The 27,480-nt window shown below is 65.3% G+C and overlaps 1 protein-coding gene across 12 annotated transcripts in view; it reads right to left on the reverse strand.

Annotated features, from left to right (window-relative positions):
• Positions 1-2,448: 2,448 nt before the first annotated feature.
• PLXNB2 (plexin B2) overlaps positions 2,449-27,480 on the reverse strand; it is a 29,937-nt gene continuing 4,905 nt past the window's right edge. The window contains exons 2-40 of one of the 12 annotated variants that reach the window (XM_036865329.1): positions 21,057-21,110; positions 20,133-20,185; positions 18,214-18,365; positions 15,201-16,287; positions 14,661-14,843; positions 14,438-14,566; positions 13,796-13,896; positions 13,575-13,701; positions 13,019-13,172; positions 12,470-12,584; positions 12,288-12,396; positions 12,106-12,207; positions 11,556-11,648; positions 11,160-11,241; positions 10,917-11,077; positions 10,655-10,803; positions 10,388-10,496; positions 10,053-10,189; positions 9,690-9,860; positions 9,098-9,266; positions 8,785-9,012; positions 8,473-8,649; positions 8,238-8,377; positions 8,044-8,144; positions 7,689-7,918; positions 7,286-7,467; positions 6,818-6,884; positions 6,509-6,655; positions 5,778-5,934; positions 5,540-5,640; positions 5,376-5,460; positions 5,064-5,218; positions 4,824-4,984; positions 4,594-4,741; positions 4,128-4,192; positions 3,848-3,923; positions 3,419-3,493; positions 3,193-3,331; positions 2,449-2,978 (exon numbers count right to left, since the gene is read on the reverse strand). In XM_036865329.1, coding sequence (XP_036721224.1) covers positions 3,227-3,331; positions 3,419-3,493; positions 3,848-3,923; positions 4,128-4,192; positions 4,594-4,741; positions 4,824-4,984; positions 5,064-5,218; positions 5,376-5,460; positions 5,540-5,640; positions 5,778-5,934; positions 6,509-6,655; positions 6,818-6,884; positions 7,286-7,467; positions 7,689-7,918; positions 8,044-8,144; positions 8,238-8,377; positions 8,473-8,649; positions 8,785-9,012; positions 9,098-9,266; positions 9,690-9,860; positions 10,053-10,189; positions 10,388-10,496; positions 10,655-10,803; positions 10,917-11,077; positions 11,160-11,241; positions 11,556-11,648; positions 12,106-12,207; positions 12,288-12,396; positions 12,470-12,584; positions 13,019-13,172; positions 13,575-13,701; positions 13,796-13,896; positions 14,438-14,566; positions 14,661-14,843; positions 15,201-16,274 — 5,565 coding nt within the window. In that variant the 5' untranslated portion in view covers positions 16,275-16,287; positions 18,214-18,365; positions 20,133-20,185; positions 21,057-21,110 and the 3' untranslated portion in view covers positions 2,449-2,978; positions 3,193-3,226. Of the gene's footprint in view, positions 3,332-3,418; positions 3,494-3,847; positions 3,924-4,127; positions 4,193-4,593; positions 4,742-4,823; positions 4,985-5,063; positions 5,219-5,375; positions 5,461-5,539; positions 5,641-5,777; positions 5,935-6,508; positions 6,656-6,817; positions 6,885-7,285; positions 7,468-7,688; positions 7,919-8,043; positions 8,145-8,237; positions 8,378-8,472; positions 8,650-8,784; positions 9,013-9,097; positions 9,267-9,689; positions 9,861-10,052; positions 10,190-10,387; positions 10,497-10,654; positions 10,804-10,916; positions 11,078-11,159; positions 11,242-11,555; positions 11,649-12,105; positions 12,208-12,287; positions 12,397-12,469; positions 12,585-13,018; positions 13,173-13,574; positions 13,702-13,795; positions 13,897-14,437; positions 14,567-14,660; positions 14,844-15,200; positions 16,288-18,213; positions 18,366-18,725; positions 18,864-20,132; positions 20,186-21,056; positions 21,111-24,619; positions 24,636-27,480 lie in introns of those variants that run through there. The other 11 variants (XM_036865328.1, XM_036865327.1, XM_036865330.1 and 8 more) reach the window with 11 other exon arrangements.

Below are 27,480 nucleotides of genomic sequence, written 5' to 3' on the forward strand. Positions count from 1 at the left end.
TCAGAGCCCCCAGGAGTGACCGCAGTGATGCTGGGCCAGCTTCCAGACAGTCCAGCCCCTCAGGACTTAGCCTGACTTGAGGACCAGAATGGAGAGTGGTGGCCATGGGTGCAGGGCCGTGGCAGGCTGGGCAGGGAGCACCGACAGGATTTCAGATTTTTATTTGCACTGTGCTGTGTGTTTTCACAGCGTCGTCCCGGCCGGCAGGTCGAGGACTGAGCCTGGAGGGAGGGTGGTGCGGATGGAGGGCAGCCAGGAGTGGCAGGCCCTGCCAGTGGGTGTGAGGATGGGGCACGGATGGGGCGGCACGGAATAGCCTCCTATGAGCCCTGGGTCCCCGGCACCCCACCCCTGGCCTCCTTCCACTCTCTGCTGTGATTCACAGCTACCCCTAAGTACCGAGATGCCCCCACCCTCCGTGTGCACTGTCCCCTCTCCACAGGACCAGGCCATCCCCTCTTCAGCCCCACACTGGTCTCCTGGCTGCACTTCTCCCTGAGGTCAGAACGAGCTTCCTAAAATGCAATCTGGCCCTGTCACAGGGGCCCCATGATTTAGGTGAGGTCTCATGCTCTTAACAAGCAAGTGGGGTGTGGTCCTGGGCTGTTTTCTGCAACTTGGAAGGAAAGGTCATCGAGGTCGCTGGTCACCTCCATCCCTGCATCTCCCCACTCCCACTGCATTGGGAGGAAAGTGGGAAGTGGAAAGTGACAGAAGGCTGGGTCACCCCTTGGTCTGCCAGCCTCCTGACCACTCGAGCTGGCCTGCCCACCCCTGTGCACCCAACATCCATGCCCAGTTTCTTCACTGGCCCCATGAAAGGATGGCCCCTGGATCCCTTCACACTGCTGTCCTCCGAGGGGGAAGGGAACCCCACCTGTTGGACCTGCAGCAAAAGGCGGGCTCACTGACTCTTCTCCATTTCATGCCTGGCTGAGGAGAAAGTGGCCCACAGGGGTCCAGTCTAGAAGCCAGGCCTCCAGGTTCCTGCTCCCCCTGCCCCCGCTCCCCCCAGGGTGAACACTCCCAGACTATGCCGCCCCTGCTCTGGTTTAGCAGTACCTTGTTCAGATCTCCTGCCCATCTGGGTCTCTGGTCCTGACCATAGTACACTGTCATTTCAGGGGTCCCTGGGGTGGGGGATGTCAGTTGTTTGCCTAATACCCCTTCCATGTGGGAGATAGCCACTCTTGTTCCATGTGGCTCAAAATTGGCTGTCCCTGTACAGAAGTGGCTTATGATCAAGGCCTAGCCCATTGAGACTTCTCAGCCACAATGGTGTGCCCCAAGTGGAGGAGACACAGGCTCGGGTGGCCTGCCACCAGCGTCCCAGGTGTCTGAGAATAAAGTAGCACATGTTGGGAAGAGGGTCAGATAGATGGAACCCAAAGACATGTGAGCACCTGGATCCAGCCATATCTGAAGCTGGACCCCTTCACTTGCCTTTATGGAGCCACTAAATCCCTTTTCTGCTAGGGTTGGTATTCTTGGAACACAAGGGCTCCCTCAAGGAAGGCCATTTCTGCCCCCCTTTACTGCTGTGTCCCCAGTGCCCAGGACAACCCGTGTTGAATGAACGAGTGAGGGGCCCAACACACTGGTGCTGCGTGTGTGTGCACACGCGCATGCCTGTGTGGTCATGGCACGTGTGCTTGATCGGCCACAGAGTAGCGCATCTCATGGCTCCTGCTCTGTGTGCAACACAGGGGTTGGGAGCAATCTGCCTTCCCCCATCGCCTGCCTCCGGGACAAGCCCCTCCTTCCTACACCAACAAAGGTGCGTCTTGCTCTCAGGTGCCTGGGACCCCAGGAGGAGCTGACCCTAATGGCCCCACAGCCTCGAGCAGGGGGATACAGGGCCTCCCTCCAGGAACCACCGTGTCCAGTGGGGTCTGCACACAGTAGGGGCTTACTAAACGTGTGCTGGGTGGACCACACCTGTGAGGCACCCCACCTCAGGAAGGAGAAAACAGGTCCCTGAGAGCTCGCGCCACGCCCACCCCTGCCACCAGATGGCGCCCAAGCGGGCCCAATCCGGCACCGTGGGGGGCGGTGCCGCCGCACCGTGCCCTTGGAACCTCCACCTGCTTCAGGGTCACTTTCAGTGCTGGGGTGCACCAGGATGTGCCTCTGGGAGAGGTTCGCACCCAAGCGCTCACCTCCCACCCCTGACCACCATCCTGTCCCGCTGGGGCAGCAGGAAGGCGTGGACTCGGCCGAGCTGATGGCTGTGGACGGGCTGCCTCAGCACACCCAGCAGGCCTGGCCCACAGGAGCCACGGACTGTGGGGTGGGTGTGCGAGGCCACATGGGCCCACCTTCAGGTGAGCTTCTGGGGCCAGGAGCGCACAGGAAGGGAGGCCGTGGGCAGAACAGGCCCAGTACCAAAACGGGTCAGGTGTGTAGGGACGGCGGGTCGGCAGCCCCGGGAAGAACCCAGCCAACCAGCAGAGTGAAAAAGACAGCTGTATTTGATTGACAATTAACAAGATTTACAAAAAGGGTTGCGGGTGTCCTGGCGGAGCTGCTCCCGGCCCCCCGGACCTGGGCAGGGCCTCCAGGTCAGCCTGTCTGACAGGCCGGGACCCCGACCCCCAGTCTGCTGGGTCCCTTCTGGCCGCCTGGGCCTCGACGTCTGACGTCCAGCTTGACCTTTGAGGTGGGGCCTGCAGCACGGAGTCCCCCGGGAGTGCCAGTGCCCCGCAGGGCAGGCCAGCGAGGTCAGGAAGGCATCGTACCACTTTTCTGCCCCAGTCCAGGCAGGGCAGGCAGACAGAGTCTGGGCACTAGGTCCTGGGGGCCGCGGGCACTCAGACCTCACCCCAAAAGGCCCAACCCAGGTATCTGAGGCGGCTGCTGGTGCCTGGGGAGGGGGGCTGAGGCCCGACTGCCCCCAGCAACCCAGCGTGGCGCCGGGGGCATAAGGCACGTTTTCAAATCGCTCAGGAGGCTTGAAGGAGACACCCCCGATGCTGGTTCTGCAGGAGGGAACTGGTGCTGGTGGCCGCCCGGCACTATTGCTCAGGAGAAGGGTGCTATGAGGCTACAAACGCTGAGGTGGGGGCCCCCCTGCCACGCACACACTCGGAAGCCCGGGGGCTCTTCCTCTGCCAGAGAGAGAAGGGCTGAGTCCTGCCCACTTGGCCTTGCTCCCCCGGGGCCGCCCAGCACCCGGCAGTGGGTGTCACACACCTGTGTCCCGAGACCGTGACGGCGGAGGTCGGAGTCAGAGGTCCGTGACTTTGTTCTCAAGCGCAGCCGCGATCTGCTGCAGGCGGAAGGCCAGCTGCATCTTCTGGGCGGCGGGATCCTCCTCCAGGGCGTTGATGATCTGAGGAGGGGTCACGTCAGAGCACAGGCCAGGGCTAGGGTTAGGGCTAGGGTGAGCACGGCTGTCCCGGAAGGACCGGACCCCTACCTCGTCGTAGTACTTCTGCGTGTACTGGTAGAGCTGGTGCAGGGCCACGAGGGTGTTCAGGGAGTCCGTGTGCGCCTGGGAGGGTGGCGGAAGGGCTGCGTGACCCACGGGCAGGAGGCTGTCTCCCACTGGAGCAGGCAGACACGAAGGGTCCCCCCGGTGGTCACGACACGCACAGCCACGGCACACCACAGACAGAGAGCCTCCCACCCATGCAGACCCACGGCAGGCGGGGCTGGCTCAGAGCTGCTCGCGAGCCCCGCCGCCCCCCACGCCCCCTCGTCTGCGCCTCTCCTTTCTCCCCCGTGGGCACAACTTCGCCCGCCCCCAGTGCAGTCTCCTGGCCCGCTCAGCAGGGCCTTCCGGGGAGGGGTGGAGGGCTAATCCTGGGGTGGGGCTCAGCTTGTGTGTCCCCTGTGCCGCCCTTACCCGGGAAATCTCTGCCAGGTGTGTGTTCATGTCCTGGTCGCTGACCTGCACCATCTGTCTGATCCCCTTGTAGTAGCTGTGGAGGGAGGGGGAGTTACACAGGGTGGGCCGCGGGGGGCGGGTACCGGAACGGGGGGCGGTGGCTCCCAGACACTGGACCCGAAGCTACCCATGGGGCCCTCCTCCTGATCACAGGCCCGCACCGCCCGGGGGCCCCGCTGGGTGGGGGCTGAGGGTGGGCAGCCAGGATCTGGCCTCATGGGGTGGGGGGTGCACTCACTCCTCCACCATCTTCTTATAGGTGGAGATCTCCTTGGCGTAGAGTAGCTTGTTGCTCGGAGAGTCCTGTGGGGGTCGGAGCCAAGTGACACTCAAGCCAAGACACCTGCACGCGCTCAGGATACCCAGAGAAAGAGGGGTATGCGGGGGATGGGGGTCCAACAGCGGTAGCTGCCCTGCCCAGCCACAGACCTGACAGTGTTTTCGTCATTTTGTGATTAATAGTAAAACTCACTTTTTCTCTCTCATGGAAGGGGAAGGAGCTCGGGGTCCCAGGCTGCCACAGGTCCACTGCCCAGGGAGCCTCCCTCCGCCCCAGGTACCCTGCACCTGTCTTTCTACTGAGCTCCAGCCCCTGCTGTGCAAATCCACGCCCCAAACTGACCTCCTCACCTGCATCGCAGCCCCCCTGCCCTGACGCTTCGCGCCGCCAGGAAGCGGGCTGGGCTGCCCGCAGCTGCACTTACGCGGCTCAGCTTGTGCTCTGTGCGTGTGCAGGTGTCCATGAAGGTCTGTGCGATGACCGACAGGGAGGCGTCCACCACCTCGTGGACGTGCACGTCGAAGATGAAATGGGGGTTCTTGAGGATGTTCACCCAGAACCGGAGAGGTAAACTGAGGTGGGACGACAGGGTGTGAGGGGCCGCCGAGGCCTGGAGCAGGGCGGGCGTGGCGGGTGGCGGGACGGAGCCCACACCTGTTGGTCTTCCAGATGTGGATGGTGTCCTCGTCCTTGATGTCATGCTTTTCTGCCTGCTCGTCCAGGAAGTCGAAGAAGTACTTGACTGCGGGCGGCACCGCGTGGCCAGGCGCCAGCACGCTCTGGAAGAAGTTGTCCACAAACTGCTGCAGCGTGCCCTGCGGGGCGGGAGCGGGGTTCAGCGCATCCCACCGGCGCCGTCCCAGGTCTGCCTCCCACACGCCCTCCGCGGCCCACCTTGACTGAGAGCAGGCGGGTCAGGTAGATCTCAGTGATGGCCTTGGTGCGCTCCTTCTCCTTCATGCTGCCACGCTTGGACTTGCCTTCGTCCACCTCGTCCGTTGGCCGCACCAGGTGCCACACCCGGTTCTCCTCCTCCAGGAGGGCGTGGCCTGTGGGGGAGGGGGGCGCTGAAGGACGAGGACCGGAGCCCGGGGCCTGGGTCCCACGCCGGGCTCACAGCTCCCCCCAGATGGCGGCACGGGGCGGACACTGGCTCAGGATGCCCTCCAGAGGCCAGAAGGGCCCGGATGAGAGGAAGGCACTCACGCTCCCCAGGCAGGTCCTGCTGGCTGTCCTCAGGCTGCTGGGAGACCCCCACCTTCGACAGGATGAGAGTGGCTCCATCCCGGACCTGGGGAACAGCGTCATGAGGGAGGGCCTCCGGCCCCACTCTCAGCAGGGGGTCCGGCCCGCCCGGCCGCCACACTCACGTTGTAGTGCATCAGCGTGTTGACGCGCTTCCACCGGCCCTCCCGCTGAGAGGTCAGGTCCAGGTCTGACAGGATCTGGGCTGTGGAGCCAGGACGCCACTCTGTGGGAGGACACAGCCCAGCTCCTGGGACCCGGCCACAGCCCACCCCGTCCGGGCTCCCTCTCGCTAGCCCCCACCCGACCTGGCCAACCGGGCTCCCACGGGCGCAGAGCCAGGCACACGAGGGTGCTGCTCACCGAGGACCACACTGTCGGCCTTGGGCCAGCGGGAGCAAGGCTGTGTGCGGTACACCTGGTCAATGATCTTCTCCTTGACCTGGGAGATGGTGTCACAGTTGAGGACCTTGACAGGGATGGCGTCGACCCCTTCGTCCTGGACGATCACGCTCACTGTCTGCCAGGGGACACAGAACGAAGGGCCAGCTGGGGAGGGGCCCTCGCCCTCAGTCGCCCCAAACTGGGAGCAGTCTTGGGCCTCCCCCCAGTGGCGACACCCTCAGGTGGAGGAGTGGAGGTGGGGGGTCCTGAGCCCCTTCAGCACCCAGGCCCCACCCTTTCCTGCACGCCGTGGCTCAGCAGGACAGAGGGCAGAGGACTGCTCGCTTCTCGGTATCGTGCAACACACAGGCGTCACGGGCGCACACACCGTGTACCACCGCCGCACGCACACGGGTTTACCACCACTCACTTGGTGTGCCCAGGCCCCTCAAACGCCTGCAGCAGGCCCGGGCACCCAGGAGGCAGCTGGCTGGGGGTCATGACACTTAGAGCCTCTCTCCAGTGACCCGTGAGCCTGCTGAGGACCCGTGACCCAGGCCCCTCCCTGAACACGGGTGGGCCCAGCACGGGGAGTGGGTTCTAATGCAAGTCCACGAAGGAGGCGAGTGGCATCAGCCTCTAGTCCTGAGGCTGGCCTGGAAGCCGGCCCCTGAGGTCTCCCAGCAGCCCGCCCAGCCCCGGGGGCTCACCAGGGGCGCGTACTCCACGTCGTCCCCCAGCAGCCCCGTGTCATTGAGGGTGTACTTGGCTTTCTTCTGCACAGCGTCCACCGGCCCCTTCTCCACCTGATGCTTGATGGCCTTGAAGAGCTTGTACAGCGGCTCCCCTGCGCTGTCCTAGAGCAACATAGGGCGGCTGAGCCATGGGTGGGACTGATCGTGCCAGGGTGGGAAGCAAACCCGTCCGGGTGGAGCCGGGCCGCAGGGAGGTGGACATCTGGGGGGGTACAGCAGCACCTCGTCCCTCCCCACCCCCTGGTAGGGCTGTGTGGAACCCACCTTGAGATACTGGTACAGGCAGATGGACATCCAGTTAGACAGCATCCTCTCCACCACTGTCTCAGACCTGGAGATGCAGAAAGGCCTTGTGTTGAGGGACCCTTTAGTGCCCCTAGGATCAGCTGGGTCTTCCAGGTACCCAGACCACCCTCAGAGCAGCCCAGCCTCCATCCAGGCCAGAGTCTCCGTCAGGCTGTACATTTATAGCCTGCAGTGACCAGTCTCCCAGCCCCCTCAGGGTGGACCTTTCATCTTCCACCCCATCCTACAAAGGGCTGATGACAGGGGGAGCAGCTAAGTGACCAGCAGAGACCACCTGCTAGCAACGACGCGCCCCCTGCCGTCCCTCCGCCCTACTCACTGGCACTGGCTATACTTGCTGGCAGACCAGGTGCCTGAACAAGCCTGTGCTGCCCCACTGCCAGCCCCTATCACCCCCCACCGCGGCCTCTGCCCTTCCCCACACACCTGCGCAGCATCAGCTTGGGGTTCTTGGCCACCACATACTGCTCCATGAGCTCCAGGAAGAGCGTGCGCATGATGTCCGTGTAGTACTCCAGCTTCCCGTGCAGCGCCACCGTCAGCAGCGACGCAAAGTAGACCTTGGCGCGGGCCGAGAACTCCCGCTGGTTCTCCAAGGTGTGGATGAACTGTGGGGGAGGCCGGTCAGAGCCCCGCCCCGTCCCGCCCCAGCCCCACCCCAGCCCCACCCGCGCGCTCGAGCCCCCGCCCCTCACGGCCCCGCCCCCCGCCCAGAGGCCCCGCCCCACACCCCAGAGGCCCCGCCCCGCCCCAGCCCCACCCGCTCGCTCGCTCGCGCCCCGCCCCCTCACGGCCCCGCCCCACGCCCCAGAGGCCCCGCCCCGCTCACGTTGATGAGGAAGCACTTGCTGTTGAGCAGGTTGGAGAACTGGTTGAGCGCCTGCTCCACTAAGGGCCGCCGTGACTCAGGGATGTCCAGCTTGCCCGTGATCATCACGTCCTTGTCGCCGTCCTTCGAGGGCAGGAAGAAGACGCGGTCGGTGTAGGTCTTGTAGTCCAGCACGGGGATGCCTGCCTCGTGCACGTCGTTGGTCTGGTCCTCCATCTCAATCATCAGGTCTGCAGGGAGGTCGGGGTGAGGCATCCGCCGCTGGCAGCCCGCCCTCCTCCGTCCCTCCCTCCGTCCCTCCCAATGCAGCCTCTTCCAAGCCCTCCTCCCCCAGGACCTGCAGGGCGGCCCCTACCTGTGAACTCCTTCTTGCAGCGGTCACGCACGCTCTCCTCCAAGCCCTCCAGCTGGGACTTGATCTTCTCATACTCGCGCTCTGCCTGTTGGCTCTTCCTCCTGGGGGCACAGGGAAGCTCCTGGGACCTGGCCGGGGTTGTGCTGGCCGGTGGGTATGGCCAAGGGGCTGAGGCTGCCGGGGGAGGGGCTCACCAGTAGCAGTAGACAGACACAGCGATGACAGCCACCATGGGCACGATGACCAGCGGCAGGATGAGGCTGAGCGGCACGTCACTCACACGCGTGTCATACTCCACGCGGCCCAGCACCCACTCCCGGGAGCCAAACTTCACCTGCGTGGAGAGGCGGACTCAGCAAGGACAGGTGTGTGGCCAAGACCAGGAGAGCCCGGTGCCCTGTCCCCTCCCTGCCCCCACCCTACACGCACAATGAACTCAGGCAGGTTGTGGGTCGTGTCCCGCTTCTGCCGCCGCTTGGGAGGGGGCTGCACCTCTGGGGGCTCACAGTACAGATCGGTCTCCGTCAGTGTCTTCATGATGCACCGCTCAGCACCCACGAAGGCCTCGGCCTCGTGAATCGTCATCGCCTTGTTCAGATTCGTGCCCTGGGGGGCGGGGGATGGGGTCACAGTGCCCAGGAGGGGTTCAGGGATGCCCCGACCGGCTCAGCCCAGATCTTGGGCTGCTCCCCTACACGCACCCGCTCAGGACCTGACCCCCGGGGTTGCACAGGTCCTCACCCGCGCGTGAATGAGCTTGTTGACCTGCTTCTTGACGCCCCCTGTGAAGTTCTCGAAGGTGGGGTCGGCGACGTACTCAAAGGCACCAGCCTCAGTCCTGAGCAGGGCTTGGTGCCCATCCATCTGAATGAGCGCTGTGAGGTTGTAGGCCTCGGGCTCCTCGGGGACGGCCGGGGACAAGAACACGACCTTGGAGTCACTGCAGAACACGTACTCCCTGCCCACGACCTAGGAGCCGAGGCAGGACCGTTAGGCCACTTGGCACGGGCTGCATCCTGCCCTGGCGTGTCCCCAGCAGCGGGCACCGACTGACCGTCACGGGCTGCAGGGGTCCGGCCTCCCGCCGCCGCCTCCAGGACTGCAGAGGCTCGGCTATGACCACCATGGCGAATTTCTGGATCAGGCTGAAGCCCTGTCCTGTGACGTTGATGCTCCGGCCACCACTGGGGGGCAGGGAGGGGATGGTGCCTGAGTGGGCACACCTGGGCAAGGGAGGTGCCCAGCCAGCTCCAGAGCAAGTGCCCTGCAAGGCTGTGTCCCCGACCCCACCCTGCTTTTGGATACTCTTGCAGGTGTGTGCAAGCACAGGCCTGCTGCAATAGCAGAGGCGGTGGGGGGGGGGGGCGGCGGTGTGCTCAGAGCACGTGACTGAGCACCGCCACCCTGGATTGTCAGAAGCAGGGCCGGGCTGGGTGGCGGGGGGGTGGAGGCGGTATGTTGGGGGTACCCGACCTGGGGGTACAGTGGGGATTTTTGGAGGCCTCCTCCTGTCACCCAGACCAGCTCTGCCATATCCTCACAAGCCCAGTGAGAAGAGGGCACCTGGGAAATAGCTAGATGGGGGGGGTGTGGCCAGCAGTGTGGGAGCGGGGGGCACCTGCCACGGCGGGAGGAAGAGGTCACACCTGACAAAGCTTCGCAGCGGCTCGAAGGCCCGCAGTACTGGGTTCTCACGGTAGGTGAAGGTGACGCCGGGGCTGGGCACTTCAGAGCCCCCATAGTAAATCTTTAGGGACAGCTCTCCCGGAACCGCCTGGGGGCCGGTGACACACTGAAGCTGTGCCCCAAACTGCGTCCTGGGGGTGGGGATTGCCAGTCAATGTCAACCCCACCCTGGGACCACCCGCAGCCCCAGGCCAGTGGGTCAATGGGTCTGGTTGGTTCCACTGCCCCCTCCAGGGTAGACACAGGGTCACGGCCAGAGGGCCCTCACCCTGTCCCCAGGACCAGGGCAGACCAGGATTTGGCGGCCTGTGGGTGACACCCACACTTTACAAGGGATGTCATTGAGGGTCACCCGCATGTCTTCCTCAGAGCCTGTGTCCAGGTGGGTGCCATTGATGGTCAACGTGGTGCCGCCCGCCTGTGGCCCCTGCTTTGGCTCCACGCTGAGAGGCTGGGGCTGCTAGAAGAGGAGCGGGGGCATTTGACTCAGGGCTGGGGCGGCAGGGCTGTGGCCCTCCCTCCCGGGCCTCTCCTGGGCCATGACCATTGTCAGAAAGAGGCAGGGGCACAGCCTCGCCTCACCCCGAGTCAGCACGTGGCTCCCCAGATCCCACCCACATCTGTCCTGACCTGCAAGAGCCACCTGCCAGGTGCTTACCTGATAGGTGAATTGGACATGGGGAGGCGAATGGCCGAGCTTCCCGCTGATGTCCACCTCGACGCCCCCGGTGAAGGGCGCCTCTGCAGCCTCGATGGTGCACACGATCCTGCGTGGGTGGCAGGCAGGTGGGCACACTCTGTGGGTGTGCAAGCCCTGGGCACCCACGCACACCTGGACCGTGTCCTTCCTCTCCATCCCCCCAGTCCCCTGGCCCCCCCAGGGTAGGGCCTGGCCCAGCTCTGAGGGCCCAGGTTGCCCACTCACCGGGTGGACACGGAGTACCGTTCTGGCTCAAAGGCACAGTTCTGGCCAGCCACGGTGACCCTCTTCACGTCGTCTGCTCTGACCCCCAGATCTGACCCAAGGATGGTGATGCGAATGCCTCCGCCGAGCGGACCAGTCTCAGGCTGGATCTGAAATTGGCAGAGCCCGGCTGACCTGGCAGCGTGGGCAGGCCAGGCTGCGCAGCTGGTCCAGGGCCGGGCTGCAGTGCGCCCTGTCAGGGAGGTGGGGGTAGGGGGCTTACCCTGGTGATGACGGGCGGCGGGCACTCGGAGGTGGCGTGACCACACAGGGCCGCGTACACACACCCGCTCTGCCCGCTGCACCACACGCACTGGTAGGCAGGGTCAGCGGCCAGGCACAGGCTGCAGTCGCTGCGGCCGAAGGAGCAGTTGTAGAGGGTCACTGCGGAGGGAGAAGCTGGCTGTCGGCAGGGCCGCCCTGCTCCCCTTGCCCGCCCACCAGCCCAGCTGCCCACCCCGCCCACCTTGGAGCCGGCTGTCAATATTCTTGCCGTAGGACTTGACATACAGATGCAGGGGCAGCGTCTCGTTGGCATCGTGGGAGAGCTGGGGGCACACAGGGACACGCTGCACCCCCGACTCCCACCTGAGCCCCCGAGGGTGACTGCCGTGTGTCCCCTCACAGCCGACGGGCAGCAAGGGGAGGCCTCCGGGTCTAGAAGCTGGAGGCTCAGAGACGGAGGATGACTTGGATTCCAGGGAGACAGGAGGCCCAGGGATGCTCTGAGATGCCTCCTCAGCAGGGCAGGTGGTGAGCCTGCCCCCGCCCCACCCCTCAAGCCCCGGAGGTAACTGGGCTGCCCCCGCAGGGCCAGCCCTCGGGGTCCACCAGCCTGGCCCGCCCACCCCGGGAGGCATACCTTTGGGGTCCGAAAGGAGAAGGTTCCTTGCTCCTGTGTGCTGACTGGCTCCTCAAACTTGAGCAGGTCACTGCCCACGTGCAGGGAGGAGCCCTGCCAGACAGGCCAGTCAGGATACCCGAGGCGGGCCAGCCCGTCCCACATGCCCGCCCTGGGCCCCGGTGCCTGCCGTGCCCCACACAGCTCCCGGGCCAGCTTGGGCACCCCCATCCCAACTGACACCCGGCCACTCACAGACAGGCCCCGCCACGGTCAACACCTGGACTCACCGCCCTGCTGCCTCCTGAGCGGCACTCGGCTGCCCAGCCCCTGCACACCCTAAACCCTCGAGGCCCGTCCAGATGTCCCCACGTCCACCCTGACCCCTCTGCCTCCTTCACGTGCTGGGCCCTGAGCCGCAGAAGGCTGGATGGGCCCTGGCGCTCAGCTTCTGGTCTGCAGGAGGATGGCTCTGAACAAGCCTATGCCTCTCCACCAGCCATCATGGCCCCTGCTGGGACCCCCAGGCCTGACCTCACCGGTTAGCCAGGGCCCCGCAAGCCCCCCGCACCTTCACCGTGTCCAGGTTCTTGCCCTGGAAGGTCACAGCCGTCTCGTGGTTCATGGGGATGACCATCGGGCTGGGGTTCAGGAACTGGGGGCAGTCGTCCTCCTGGGGAGGGCAGGGCTGGTCAGGTGCGGCCTGGCCTCAGCCGAGCAGCCTGGCCCCCGCGTGCCCTCACGGCCGCTCACCATGTGGGCACGGACAATGCCGTCCTCAGGGTTGGGCGAGGCCTCCCGACACTCGTGGTAGCGCAGGTCCCACTGGCAGGTCCAGCGGTTGCTGGCACAGGAGATGCACCTGGGGGAGAGGGTGGTGAGGAGTGTGGGGTCCGCAGCGGGGGCTGGGAGGGACAGCCAGGGGCTGCACTCACGGCAGGTTCTCCTCCAGGCTCATGGCCACTCGGCAGTCGTAGAAGGGGTACAGGTGGGAGGTCAGGAAGACGTCGCCACGTTTGAAGAGGAGCTGGATGGTCACAGCCACGTGATCTGTGGACAGCAGATGGGGACAGCGTCAGGGGGGCTGCAGGACGCAGGGGGAGGCTGGCTCGGGTTGGGGGGGAACAGGAAGCCGGAACTGGGCCCCCCCGGCCCCAACTCCTCCTTCCGTCAGAGCTCTCCACAGGCGACCCAGCAGAGAACGGGAGGCCGCGTGTGGGGACCCTGGTCTGAGCGGGGCCCCCGCAGGGCTCAGCAGGACCCGCCGCCACTATCAGATCTCGGCTCGTGTGTCGCTCCCCAGGGCTCTGCGCTGCTGGGCCCTCTCTCTGTCCCTGCAGGCACCGAGGGCCGTGGTTCCTGGGCGTCTGGGCCAGAGCGCCTGCCAGGTCCCAGCCACGTCACCGCGTGGCCCCCACCTTCACCAGTGAGCCGTCCTCCGCTGGCCCCGAATGCTCAGGGGACAGGCTCGGGCGGGGCCTCACCCTGGCCAGGCGGTGTGCTGGGGATGCTGCTTGGGGAGTTGCAGACCACGGCGCCCCCTTGCATGCTCGCCACGTGAGGCGGTGATTCACCGAAGAGGCACAGCAGCTTGTCCTCCTCGCTCAGGGCCGGGAGCGGACTGACGGTCAGGTGCACCTGCGGAAGGGCCACTCAGCTCACAGCAGGACTCCTCTGCCCAGCCTCAGGGTGCAGGCAACCTCCCGCCCCCGCCCTGAGCCCCGGTCCTCTGGCCGTTCTCTGGCCGCCCTCCTGTATGTGTACACCCGCCCCCTGGAGAACCCTCTAGAACCTGGCTCCATTTCATCTGAATGGGCCCCTCTGTGGTCACCTAAGCCGCTCCTGGGACAGGGCCTGGGTCTGCCCTGGATTCTCAGGAGCCCCTCGGATCAAAGGGGCCAGGGGACCCAACAAAGGATGGGGTCCCTGTCCCCAGGTTCAGCACCGCCGTCCAGGCCAGGAGCAAGATACTACGCGGGTCTCCTGACGTCCCCACAGCCCCAGGCCAGCAGCGGCCCTGCCTCCACCCTCACCACACACCTCTCCCTGGGCCCGGCGGCTCATGTTCTGCGGCTGGGCCTCGGTGACGGCCACACAGGACTCGCTGCGGCTCCACAGCCAGTGGCCACTCTCTTCGGCCCGCGGGCACTCGGCCCTCCTGGTGCATCTGCGGGGGCAGGGGGCACCTGTCAGCCCTCAGGGTGGGGCGGCACCCCCAGACCCAGGCTGGGGACGAGCCCCCCAGACTCCCGGGTGCTCACCGTCCCTCGACGACGCACCAGCCGCAATAGGGGTCCTGTGAGCTGCGGCAGTGGGCGCAGGTGGAAAAGCTCTCACACTCCTGCACGGGGAGCCGGAACACCTGGGGGCACCGGGGCGGTGAGCGGGACTACGGCCACCACAGGTGTCAGGCCAGCAGCCACAAAGGACCTTGCTCAGACGCCAGACCTTCCTGGGATCGCCAGCTTGATCCTACCTTTACCCCTAAGCCTTAGAAGCCTCAACACAACTCGAGGCTGGGCAGTGAGGGCTCCAGGCAGCAGCGGCTGGCCAGGCTCTGCGGGACCCGGCCGGGAGGCTGGACCTGACCCAGGATCGGGTGGCACAGGATCCCAGGGCCCGTGTCCCCCACCGTCTGAGCTCACAGAAGCTGCCTGGGGCCCCTCGCCTCCCTGTTTGCACTTGGGGAAGGCCCACTTAGAGCACTGACCCCCTGGTCAGGAGAGGCCCAAGGCCGGGCCAGAGACACAGAAGAGAGAGAAACGGTTTCAAAGACGGGAAAGGTGCTCGAGAGACACTGTCAGGACCCAAGGAGATGCGAGCTGGCCCCCCTCCCAGCATGCTCTGCGTGTCTCTAGGGGCTGGACTACCAAGGCCCCTCCTCCCAGGCTCCACAGGCCAACCTTGTCCTGGGTCATGGCGTACAGACTGGCCCGGTCTGCGGCCAGCACCAGGTCCCTCTTGATTCTCTTGTTGATCTCCACAAGGACAGAGCCATACTCTGCAGAGCTGCCATCTGGAGCGAGGTACACCTGTGGGCACGAGGGCAGGTGCATGGTGAGGGCAGGGGGCCTCATGTACTGAGGTCCCCTCCGGAAACCACCCTGCCCCAGCCCTGGGCCTCACCTTGAGGACCCGGCCGTCCGAGGTGCCCAGGAAGGCGATGGTGTGGCCGTTCTCGGTCGTCACTGTCACAGCTGTCAGGTTCAGGCCTCCACGGTGCAGCACGGCTATGGCTGAGAGTCCGTCTCGGCTGCCCAGCGGGTAGGGCAGGTGCTCCGAGCCACACGGGAAACTCTCGCTGGCACCCTATGGACCATGGCATCAACGGTGGGTGCAGACCCCCGCCCGAGGCCTCTCCCCACCACGGCTCCCAGCACTCGTGGCCCTACACATGTCCCCCAGAACCGGCCCAGGCAGGCAGGGCCCCTACCCACGTGCTCACTGCTCCAAAACCCAACGCCCAGCGTGGCTGACACCTGGGAGAAGTGGCACCCACATCTCACGCTGACCTGCCCGCAGGGACACCACACACACACACACACACACACACACACACACACGGCCTTCACAAGCAGGTGGGACATGGACACGGCAAGCAGTGCCACGCGCAGACCCACACGCGTGTGGTCTAAGCCCGTGGGAGAACGTGCTGAGGCCACGTACCGACCCGTGGCCACCACACTGGATCTCGCCGTGGAAGGGCTTGTAGAAGGTGTCCCGGCCTGCCTCCCGGGTGCCCGTGTAGCAGGCGTCGCGGTTGGCCTCCATCTTGTTGTGGACCTCGTCCAGCGGGAACAGGCAGAGGCCCGCCCGTGGCCCCCCGCCGCCCCGGCCATCTGTGCTGAAGACAGTGTACAGCACCCCAGTGGCGCCTGGCCGGGCCACGGAGGCCGCCAGGCAGGTGCCGAAGGCGGGGACCCGGGTGTCGCCGGGGCCCAGGCAGCGCAGGTCCACCTCCAGGTAGGAGTAGTAGAACGGGTCGTGCTTGCACATACGCGCCAGCAGCGTGCGGTTCCGGGCCGGGTGCTTGTCCTGCTGGTTGAAGACGAAGAAGACGTAGGGGCCGTCCTCGAAGGCAGCCACGAACTGCTGTGTGTTTGTGGACAGGTAGCCGGCCTTGTAGGTGGCGTGGTCCGTGTAGGCCTCGAAGGCCTCCCTGCCCTCGGTCCGGTCCAGCAGGCGCGTGCTCACGATGATGCCGTTGTCATGGGGCCCGTTGCCCTTGCCCACAAAGAGCACGTGCTCGCCGCTCGGGCCCGCGGTGCTCACCAGCCCCACAGTGGCCACGCTCTTGTCGTTGCTGGCCACGAAGGACTTCTCGCCGCTGCCGTCCTCGTAGAAGAGGAGCGTGGAGATATTGCTCAGGGAGCGCAGGGCGCAAATGCCCTTGAAGAGGCTGCCGCACTCGATGAGGCGGTTCCGGGACCGGTCAAGGAGCAGCAGCTGGTTGACGTTGTCAGTCTGCACGGCCTCGTGGCACTGGCTCGCCTCGATGGGCGGCGTGCACTTCTGGTTGTCCAGGGCTGGGCCCGTGGCCGCCCGCTGCTCCAGCTGCAGGTCGGCGCTCAGCTGGTAGAGCGCGTTCACCGCCCCCACGTACACCACGCCCGACACCTCATCCACCACCAGGTGGTTCAGCTCCGTTTCGCTGCGGAAGAAGTCCAGCTTGCGGGACCGCAGGCTCACACTTGTGCCCACCAGGCCGAGGACGGTCAGGGTCCAGAGCTGCAGCGCCATTGCCCCCGGCACCCTGTGGGAAGAGAGGAGGGTCAGGGGAGCCCCAGCCTGGAGGACCCACCCCACCCACAGGAAGCCCCCGGTGCCTGACCCTGCCCAGCCCGCCTGAGCCCCCGATCCCTTCCCTGCCTTCCCACCCATCCGGCCAGACACACCCACTCTCATCTCCAAGGAGATCATCTCCGGCCCACCTCAAGAAGGAGCACCTGTAACCTAACCGCTGACAGGCCAGGCCACCAGCACTGCAGCTCCAGGCCTGGGTGCAGCCGCCCCCCCGAGGACTGCGCCCTGGCCTCTGCCCCCAGGTTCCCAAAGCACCTTTAGGCCCACCTCCAAGGCAACAGAGCACCTCCTCCAGAAAGTCTCCCAGACACTCACGCGTGTGCCCACCCTCACATCCCATGACCCCAAGAGCTCCAGGTGGTCTGGGAGGCACCGCCCCCAGACCACACTCTCCAGAGCACAGACCCAAGCTGACCGACAGGCCCTGAACATGCAAACAGGTGGGCCACACGCCTGTTCTATGCCTGACTCTCGGCACACGGTGTAATCTGACGGGAAACAGCAGAGCCACTGGTGGGCCTGCCTCCCCACCCCCTCCCCAAGCCTTCCGGACCCTCCCTCCAACCCCCCTTCCCCTGCTGAACCAGCAGGAGGGCCCCAGCAATCCACCCGCCCTGCCTGTGCCCCGCCCAGGGCAGACCCTCGGACGCAGGCACGCCAGAGGAGGTCCTGGGAGGGGGTTCTGGGGTCCACCGGGTCTCTGAGGGGGGACCCCGGAGGCCGCGGGGGCTGCTGCGTGCAGGGCAAGGGCAGGCCACGTCAGGGTGCGCGTGTCCGTCCGAGCACACACACGTCCCTGCGTATGTGTGCGCGCCCATGCGTGTCTCTGGGTGTATGGGGGCAAGCTGTTAAGGCCAAGGGTGGGCTCAGGGTCCCCAACATGGAGGCCCCTCCCACCTTGGGGTGGTCCAGCACGAACGCCACCCTCGGGACCCTGATCAGAATCCCCTGAAGTGGTCTTGGCCGCCACCCCCACCGGCCACCCTCTCACAATCTGTGCGTGAGCCCTCACTCCTGGGCCCGCTGGAACCGTCCCTGAGGGGGCCTGTGCCCGGCAGGACACTTAGGGCAGCTGTCCATGCCACGTGGCCGAGTGGAGACTGACCCCAACGGCAGAGGGTCATGAGGGGCTCAGGCCCTGGCCTCCCAGACTCCCCCCACGGCCTGCTGCACCTCTACAGAGGAGCTGACATGCCCCCTACGGCCACCTCAAACACCTGGATATGCTCTCATTCCCTCAAGAAACAATTACTTTTCTGCGCCCCTTTGACAGCCTGCCCTGCCCTGCTCTACGTCCTTCTCCTCCAGGAAGGCAGAAGGCTGTCTGCTCTGCTCCATGGCCAGGGGAGACGTTTCTTTGGGGGCACTGGTTTTGCGCAAAGCTGTGTTGACTGGAATAGGGTGGCTTCTTCTCGTGAACCCTGTGATTCTCACATCAAGCCAGATTCCTTCCTTGCCTGAGCCGCTAGGAAGCCCCCCGGCCAGGCTGCGGCTCTTCTCCATCCCCCACTGCACCCCTCTGTTCTGAGTCTCCACAACATTCCTCAAGCCCCTCGAGGAAGCGTAACCAAGAAGCAACCAAGTGACAAAGCCCTCTGCACCCCAGAATCACCACAGGGCACTGGCAGGGGCAAGTCTCAGGACTGGGGAAGGTGCCCTTCAGCTGTGCACTGAAGCACAGAAGCCCCTTGCTCTGGAGGGCTCAGTCCCTGCCGGGCCCCTGGGGACCCCACAGGCCTCCTCACAAGCTGCTGGGAGAGGAGCCACCACAGGCTGGTTTGACAGTGTCCAGGAGACAGTAGGGACCTGGGAACGAGGTGAAAATGGCCTAAGAGAAGGCGGTGGGATGAGGAGAGAGCGTGACCCCAGGCCGCACCAAGACGAGGTGATCAGGCTGGGGAGGAGATGGTGCCTTTGGTCAAAGACAGGAAGAGTTCACAGGACCGCGGGCAGGCTGGGCAGATCCTGGGCGGAGGCGGGCCCCTGCCACCGCAGACTCCGCTCGGCTCCGCGGACAACTGACGCCGTCTAGGGGAGAGGAGGGCGCAGTTCGGAAGATCCCCAGGCTGGAGCTGGGACGCCCGCGACGCCAGGACTGCACAGAACCGGGAGCACCAGGAGAGGCCCCGGGCACTCAGGCACCCTCTGGTACCTTTGCTCAGGGCCCGGGGAGAGGGGGCGGGGAAGGGCAAGGCTGGAGGGCCCCGCCCCCCGGCGCCCCTCCCCCGCCGCCCAAGCGTCCCGGCCGCCCCGCCCCCGCGCTCGCTGGCTCGCCCGCCGCGGCCCAAAGTCCGCTCCCCGGCGCCGCGGAGGCGGGGGGCGTCCAGGCCCCTCGGCCTCGAGCCCAGGCTGGCCCTCCCCCCCCCTCTCCGCCCCGGCCCCGCTCACCCGAGTCCCCGCCGCGACCCTGGTCCCGCTCGGCTTTGGCGGCGGCTGCGGCTCCGGCCAAGGGCCGCCGCGGCAAGCGGGGAATGAATGGAATGTTCCCGGAGCCCAGGGAGGGAGCGGGCGGGCGGGGGCGGACCTGCGGGCGCGGACGGACGGGCGGGTGGGGGCGGAGCCGCGGCCGGAGCTGGAGCCGCCCGAGCCCAGGCCACCCCTGGAAGCAGGCCCCCTGGTCCCCGATGGACCCGTGTCCAGGCCCCTCTGCCGGCCGGCAGCGCGCCTAGGACTTGAACCCAGAACCGACCAAGCGGGGGAACTCCTGGGGCGCCCCCCCCCTTCTGAAAGAGCTTTGCTGTGACCCTGAGCCCTGCCTCAGTCCTGAGCTCACAGACATGACAGGACCCAGGAGATGGGAGGGTCACAGTGCATAAAAAAGAATGCTTTGGTCTCCCTCTGGTTAATGTTCACTTGACTGAGCCCCTGGGGCAGAAGCCCAGCCCTGTCCTCGGCCCCAGAGGCCCCCAGGGCTGGCACACCAGAAGTGCCCCGTGAAAGCCACGTGCGCGGTCACCGAGCAGGACCAGGTCTTGACTGGCCCAGATACTGTGCTGCTGCCCCTACCCCGCCCCCACTCGAGCAGGCCAGGGCCAGACCTGGGCTCCCTGCCCCAGGACCCCTCTGGGTGGTGGGCAGAGTGAGCCTCAAGTCCGAGGGTTCCAAGGGCCCCTCACGCTGAGCCCAGGTCACACGGTCTGGCAGGAGGGACTTGGGTGACAATGATAGGCAGCAGCTCCCTCCACTTCCTGGACAAACAAAGCCTCAGGTGACCTGCCTGGCCAGGCCCACAGGGGCAAAGGGTGAACCACCTGACCAGAGGCAGCGCTCAGCCTCGCGGGAGGTGCCAGGCACAGCCGGCAAAGCTTCCTGCGGCTGGCGTTCCTGGAACGGGCGCTTCCTGTTTTGAAGGCAGCCTGGGACCCCCCGCTTGCTCACCGGGCCAGCGGGGATTTCCTCAGGGGCATCAGACGCCTCTTCCTGGCCGAAGCCCGGAGGTGCACTTCCAAGAAGTCGCACAAACTCCAGCCCGCTGCTGGCCAGGAAAGCGTCTGGACAGGCGCCCCCTCCCCCAGCCCAAATTCCCAGCCCTAACGTTCCAGATTCCAGCACTGCAGTCAGCGCCCAAACACCGCCCCAGTCTCGCAGCAGAGCCCACCCCTCCCAAGCAAATCCTGGTCCCCCCATCAGAGAACTGGGGGGCCTGGCAGCGGCCCCCACAGCTAGGGCACCTGGGGTCGGGCAGACGTTTGCACACCGCGCCCGGCCGGACCAGAGCCTTGGGGACACCACACGCCTTCACTGCGTGGCTGTGGCCCCCCTGCCTTCCCCTGCTGGTGCCCAGCCCTCACTCACCCAGGCTCCAGTGGTCCAGCTCAGTCTCTGCTCCAGGCCAGCATGGAGATCCTCTAGGAAGCAAAGGAGAGACAGTGGTCTCACCACAAGCCTGGCCCCTGCCTCATCTCTCCTCTGCTCCACATCTGGGGGGGCGAGGAACAGCCCATGGGACCCCAGCTGGCCTCTGCCACCCTGGAGCAGGAGAACCTCAACTCCAGCCTCCTCCACCCCGCCCTCACAGCCCCTCCCTCAGACACTGGCCTCCCAGCCCCTAGCCCAGCACCCCAGTGCACACATGTCCACTTGGTGTGTATGCCTGACACCGCCCCTCTTGCCTCTGCTCAAAACAGGCAGAGGGAATTCCCTGGCAGTCCAGTGGTTAGGACTCTGCACTTTCACTGCCAAGGGCCTGGGTTCAATTCTTGGTCGGGGAACTAAGATTCTGCAAGCTGCGCTGAACAGGAGGAAGAAAAAAAAGGAAGAAAAAAAAGAGGAAGAAAAGGGCAGTGAACAGCTTCTCATTAAGTCTCTTGGTACTGTCTGCTTATTAAACTAGGTAAATATATTACTTTGATTAAAATTAAACTTGCGGGGCTTCCCTGGTGGCACAGTGGTTGAGAATCTGCCTGCTAATGCAGGGGACACGGGTTCGAGCCCTGGTCTGGGAGGATCCCACATGCCGCAGAGCAACTGGGCCCGTGAGCCACAACTACTGAGCCTGCGCGTCTGAGCCTGTGCTCCGCAACAAGAGAGGCCACAATAGTGAGAGGCCCGCGCACCGCGATGAAGAGTGGCCCCCGCTTGCCGCAACTAGAGAAAGCCCTAGCACAGAAACGAAGACCCAACATAGCAATCAATCAATCAGTAAAATCTTAAAAAAAAAAAAATTTAAACTTGCTTTCTGAAAAACATGCATACACACGACCCCGCAATTCTACTTACTAGTTATGTGACCTTGAGCAAATTACTTAACTTCTCTGAGCCTCATTTCCCCATCTGTGAAGTGGAGACAGTCATAGTGAGCTCCCAGGGGTTTTTAAGAACTAAATTATTCCTCCCCGAAAAGCCTCTGGAGAGCCTGTTACACTGTAGCACTCAGCAACACTTGCTATTGTATCCTCTCCTGGATAAACACCCATGTGTATCCACCGGGAGGACTAGTCCAAGGATACTTCTCAGTGCGGTTCATTATAGTGAAAATTTGGCAGCCACCCAGCATGAAACCAGAGGACCCTGAAAAACCATGGTGCTGATGAAGGTGGGTGGGCCATGCTGACCCAACGGAGCCCAGACCTGTTGGGGACAGCTGTGGTGCAGAACTCCAGGTATCGCCACACGTAGGTGTCGATACAGACACACATGGTTTAACTGAGAAGTTCTACAAGCCTTCATCCAAACTGAAAGTCAAGGTGAAGCGGGGGGGGGGGGGGCACCGGGCAGGGAGGAGGGGGCTGGGACAGCAAAGCAACTTCATTTGCCAGTTTTGGAAAAAAATTTTAGAAGAATATATTTACGTACTACTTGTCTAAATAAAAAGAGGTATGTATAATAATAATCATCATCCCCCCTCCAGCTCCACTCTGCCTCAGGACACGGCTTTCCAGGCTCTCAGTGACCACCCCCCAACCATCTCTCCGGGCCTATCCCAGGTGTCCTCGGCCATGGCCCACTGGCTCCCTGCCTGGCTGCCCTCCCCAGCAGCGTGCCCCCAACACCTGCTCCACCAGGGTCAGGCCCTGCTCCCCCCGTACCCCCCCAGGCACTCCCCCGACGTCGGGAACAACATTGCGAGTAGGGCCCAGGCCTGGGAGGACCCACGGCAGGTCCAAAGGAGACCAGCAGGGGCAAGGCCTGCGGGGAGGTGGGTGCCACACTTGCGCACACAGGCAGGAAATCCCTCTGGTGCCCTCAGCCCCTGGCTGAGCAGTGAAGGGTTAACCCGGGAAGAGGGGCTCAGGGCTCCAGGTGTGAGGGTGAGGGGTGTGTTTTGCCCTAGGCACTCGACAACACAGCCTTTGTGAAAGGGGCAAACTCAGGGGCCAAACCACAGGGCGTCAGGATGATGGAGCCGCATGAGAATTCCAGAGCGGGCCTGGCCTCGAGGCTGCATCCAGTCCAGGTGGAGGCTGAGCTCGGGGTCCACAGCACACGAGGGCACAGGGCATGCAGACCTGCCACCCTGAAGGGACATCACTCTGGGCTCCATGTGCCCTGTGCACCGCCCTCCACTGGCCCAGGCCCCTCCCTGGCCGGGGGTGTGAGTGCTGCAGGTGTCGCCAAGGGAGGCTAGCCTCTTCCAAGGGACACGCTCTTCCTGAGCCCACACACCCAGTCTCCACAGCCACCACCTCACCCCTTGACAGACCTGCCCCAAGTGACCCACTGGGGTGGACCCACCTCTCAGACCCTCCAGTTTCTCCTCCCATCAGGCTCCTCCAGCCAGCACTTCCTCCAGAATGAAACTTGATCCCCTCCCCCTCCCCTTCCCTAACTCGGCCTCAGCCACCCGGTCCTGGCCCCCAGCTGCCCCAGCGTGTCCATCCTGCCTCTGCTCTCGAGGGTCATTCCTTCTAGCTCAGATGAAGGCCACTCTCCTGAACACCCACAGGTCCCTGAGGCCATGGGTGTCCCCCCACCCCACAATCACACACCCAGTGCTGCTGCCCAGAGGGGCCTCAGGGGCTGAGCTCTGGAGCCACACTATTGGGTTCAAACCCCAGGTCTGTCTCTTTCTACCTGGCTTATGTGGGCTCTTTACAAACTTACACTGTGCCTCAGTTTCCCAGGTGTGACATGGGGGTAATAACAGCACCAACCCAAGTGGGCTGCCGCGAGGTGTAAGTGAATCCGTGTGCAGAAATCCTTCGGTTGTCCTCTCAGTGGAGGAGGAACTCGGGGTGATGCCATGATGTCGCCATGTCTCTGCTTTTGCTGTTCCCCCTGGGAAACTCCTGCCCATCCCTCAGAAGCCTGAGACACCCATCCTGACCTGGCCCTGCAGGACCGTCACTCCTCCGCTGTGGTCTATGGTCTTCACTGGTGAGCAAGGTCTGAACACAGGATCTGAGACCGTAGGTGGGTCTCAGCCCAGTGAACCGGCAAGGGGGTGACACACAGCAGAGGAAGTTGAAAGTACATGTGCCCCTACAGCTGGTCCCTCAGCCTCACGCACACGGTGGTGTGTCCTCCCCCAGCCAGGGCGCTGATGGGGACAGGGCTGCGGGCGGTCCAGGCCTCTCCTCGCACGTCCACAGGAGTGGGAAGCAGTAGGAAGGAGCCTCGGCCACTGGGTCCCCTGAGGCTCCCCCTCCTCGGATTCCTTTCTTCTAAGCAGTAGCTGCCCCCCACACCAGGAAAAGGTAAACAAGAGGTGCCCACTGGGGAAGGGCAGGGTCCTCACTCCAGGCCAGGCAAGGGCTGTCAGGGTCCCCCTCCCGTCGTCTTGGCCCCCCGGAGGAGGGCCCTGGGGTACCGGCTAAACCTCCCTGTCACTATTTTCAAGCAAACACAGATTGAGCAACTTCTTAAAGCTGAAGTCAAAACAACGCACAGCAGCCAGGTCTGTGGAGGCCCTTGGCAGCCTGTGGGCTCAGGAAGGGGACCCAGAGACCAGGATGGGGACTCGGGCTCGGGCAGACACAGAGAAACGGACGATTCAGGCAAAGGCTCAAGCGCAAGGCAGGGACACCCTGAGATGTGGGGGGGGGAGGAGTCTTAGCACCGTGTGGAGGGCACTACGGACCACAACGCGGGGGTGGAGGCGCCAACACCCGGCGGCGAGGGTGGGGGCCGCGTCGCCCCGGGGCCAGGCCAGGAGGCAGCGAGGGTGGCTGTCCCGCCTCGGGCGCCGCCCCTCCCCCGCCCGGCAGCTGGCTGCAGGGGACCGGCCTCCGCTCCGTTCTCGAGGCGAAAATGCAAATCTGCAATTAGCCGGGACCGCGAAACAAATCAGAGGAAACTAAACAGGCGAGACGCCGGCAAATCCGAGCCTCCGCCGTTTTCAGAACAAGTGCGAGGGAGGGGCGCGAATGGGGCCGGGTGGAGCGTCGGGGCCCCCGGGCCAGGGCGAGAGGAGCCCCGCGGTCCCACCGCGCCCGCCTGGGGCCCCGGGTCTGAGTTCAGCCCGGGAGGTGGGGAGGTCCCCCGACGGGGAGGGCCGGCCTGGCCTCCTAACCCCAGGCGACCAGGTGGCGGCGCGGCTCCGGCGGACGACCCCTCCGGAAGCCCCGCCCGCACCCCGCGCCCCCGGGGGGAACAAGTGGGCCTCTGACGAGCCTCCCAGGGGACCCAGGGCGCACGGTCGGCGGGAGCCTGACCTCCGGTCGCCGTGACGGCGGCCACGTGGGCCCGGGGACCCGTCCCCAAGGAGCCTCGCGGGGCGTCAGGCTGTCCTCTGGCCGGGAAGCGCGCAGTGGCCAGGCCCCCCGCTCTGCGGTCGGCCAGTGATCCGCCGAGGCCCCAGCCGCAGCCGGCATGGCTCCCAACCCCCATCCCGCCAGACTCACCGGGCAAAGGCCGAGCTCCCCGCACAGCCACCTAGGATCAGGCATGGGCGGGGCCGGGCTCTAGGGACAGCCTGACGTCTAGCCTGAGCCTTGCGTCAGCGCTGGGAGAGCCTCCCACAGGACCCCTCCCAGGTATAGGGTGTCACCTCCCCACCAGCCCGGCTCACAGCCCGGTTCCTCCGTCAACCAGCAGAGGCTGTGGGCCAGAGTGCCCAACCCTGCCGGGGCTGGGGAGGCGAATCAGCCTCCCCCTGCAGCCTGGGCTCCGGGTCCCAGCACGAAAATCACCCCTGCCTGGTGGCCGCGAGAAGGTCAAAGGCCCAAGACCCCAGGCCAAGGGGGAGTGGGCGCAGAGAAACCCCAGGGCTCTCTCTGCCACCTGCCTTTGGGGTCTCCGGGCCCGCCCCCCCTGATCCCATGGGCCTCCCCCCAGCCAAGTCCATAGCCTCCCACCCCTTCCCACCCTGTGCACCCAGGCCGCCTCTCAGCCGCTCCGTCTGATACCCGAGGTCACCGTGACCGGTGTCTCTGCATCCAGCCCTCGCCCTCAGGCGTCTCAGGGGCTCACCCGGCAAAGCCCCAGGGTGTGTGCCACAGCCGCAGCCTCGCACGCCCCCATGACTGCAGACCCCGCCGTGTGGGCGCTGACCCAGACTGGGATCCCCACGCTGTTGGCAGTCGGGCCCCTCTCCGGTCCCAGTCACTGCCTCACCATGCGGTGCCCAACCTCGTGGAGAGACGGCTTAGGATGACTTGGTTTCAGTCGATTATGGTCCTTCAAGAACACTTGCCTGGGCGCCGCCAGCAGCCCACAGCCTCCTGGGCCTCCCAGACCCTCAGGACAGAAGGTGGGATTCAGTAGGTTCTGGGGCCCAGATGCCCCACCATGATGCAAGACCCACCTCTCCTCCTGGCCGCCCCCCTGAGTCCCAGCCACCATTGTGTCCCACCTGGACTCGGTTTGGGCCCCCTTTCTGATCCCCCCCACCCCGGCTCGCCCATGTCCCTCCTCTGCAGAGCAGTCCTTCCCGTCAGAACACCCTCAGCTTAACGCCTCCATCGACTTCCCCGTGCTCGTGGGGACCCCCCAAAGGGGCCCACTGACCTGCCCCATCTGCTCAGCCCGAAGCCCCCAAGCGCTTCCTGTGTGCCACACGATGGTGCTGTGTGCTGGGGACAGAGGGACAAGTCTCCACCCTCCAGGGTCCGGGAGCCCCCATGGAGCTCCCAGCAGCTTGTCGGCCCTGGCACACAGCGGCCGCAGCCAACACCTGGTGAACAGGTGAACGGGGCCGGCACTCGGGCGCCTAAGTGTAGACATCCTCCAGAGACCACCTCTCCAGTGGACGGCCTGTCAGGGTCAGGCTGAGAGGGACAGGAGGACAGGGTGAGATACTGGGAGAGGCCAGATGTGGGCTGGGGCCGGCTGAGAGAGGGCGGGCACTGCAGGGCGTCGGGAGCACAGATGAGGCCAACGGGAGCGGCCCAGCCGCCCAAGCACCGGAGGGGCTCCTGGACGAGGCGCCGCGCCCCCGTCCCCCAGTCCCAGCCGGGAGAGGCTGGGAGCAGTGCTGGGGGCGTCGGGCTCCACGCAGGCAGGAGCCACTGGTTCTGAGGTTGGCCCCCGCCTGCCAGCGCCCACCGCTGAGCTGCCCGCACTCACCTCCCCTTTCCAGGCTCACCTCCCACAGCTGGCTGGATGCTGCCGCCCGCCCAGAGCCCCCTTCCTTTCCCAGGCCGTGTGCAGGAGGCAGGCGTGGGGCATGGGGGCGGACGGCTGAGGGCCCAAGCGAGCAAGGGGCCAGCCAGACCTGTCATCTCCCAGTCAGTCTGTCAGCGCCTCAGCAGTCACCCCGACCCCCCTCCTCCATCACAGCCGAACCCCACAAGTAGCCTGAGGCGCTGTGCCCAGCTGGCATGCCAGCCACCACTCACACACGTGAGCACACATGTGCAGGCACACACGTCTGCCCCAGGCCCAGAGTGTTTCCGGGACGAAGAGCCCCAGACCCGAGCACCTGGGCTGGGTGAGCCTCGGGCAGCCCCAGCACTGCGTCTGCCCAGCATGCCCAGAAGGGCCCAGGGGCCTGGAGGAGCTGGGCAGGCCTGGAGCTGGCCTCGAGGGACCTGTGTGGGAAAGGTGGGCCAGGGCCATCTGCGCGGGGGGATGGCTCCAGGCCGCTGGCCCGGTCTCTGTCCAGGCGGGGTCGGGGCCTGGTGAGGTGCAGGTGCTTGGGGGGCTGGGTAGGGTCTGGAGGAGTCCAGGCTCAGGGTGGGGCAGTGGTCAGGGTTAGGGTTAGGCTTTGGAAGGGCAGAGGGACCGGGAGTTTCCAGCGAGGAAATACCCCGGCTCAGGGTAAGGCAGAGTGGTGAGTGGGACAGTGGTGCAGGGGTCAGGGGGCAGCGAGGTGGCCAGGACTGCATGGGGGGAGGCGGGCACCCGGCCTCCCTGTGACCACACACCCAGGAAGTAGCCCACAGCTCCCCGGGGCCAGGCCCAGCACCCACCCCCTCAGTGGCTAACTCAGTTCAGCAAGGAGCTGTCACACACAGGGGCAGGCCCAGGGGCCACCTGCAGGAAGCGTGGCTGGGTCTCCTGCCTGGGTCTCCCCCTCTTGCTCCTCCTTGGCCTCCCATCCCCCCTCCTGACATCCTTCCCCGGGTCCTGAGACGGCTCACGGTGGCCCCCGAATCAGGCCCGATGCCAAGATGGGGGGAGGCCCAGCCCCTCACGTCCCCTGGCCAGCCTGGGGGAGCAACTCCAAGGCTGAGAGGGAGCAGGTGGGCTGCGCTGGGGCCTCTCCCTCCCACCACCTGCCCTCGCCCCTGCCAACTCACCCAGCTCTGGTCCCACCACCGGG

This window comes from Balaenoptera musculus, chromosome 10 (genome assembly GCF_009873245.2).
Source record: "Balaenoptera musculus isolate JJ_BM4_2016_0621 chromosome 10, mBalMus1.pri.v3, whole genome shotgun sequence".
Lineage (NCBI taxonomy): Eukaryota > Metazoa > Chordata > Mammalia > Artiodactyla > Balaenopteridae > Balaenoptera > Balaenoptera musculus.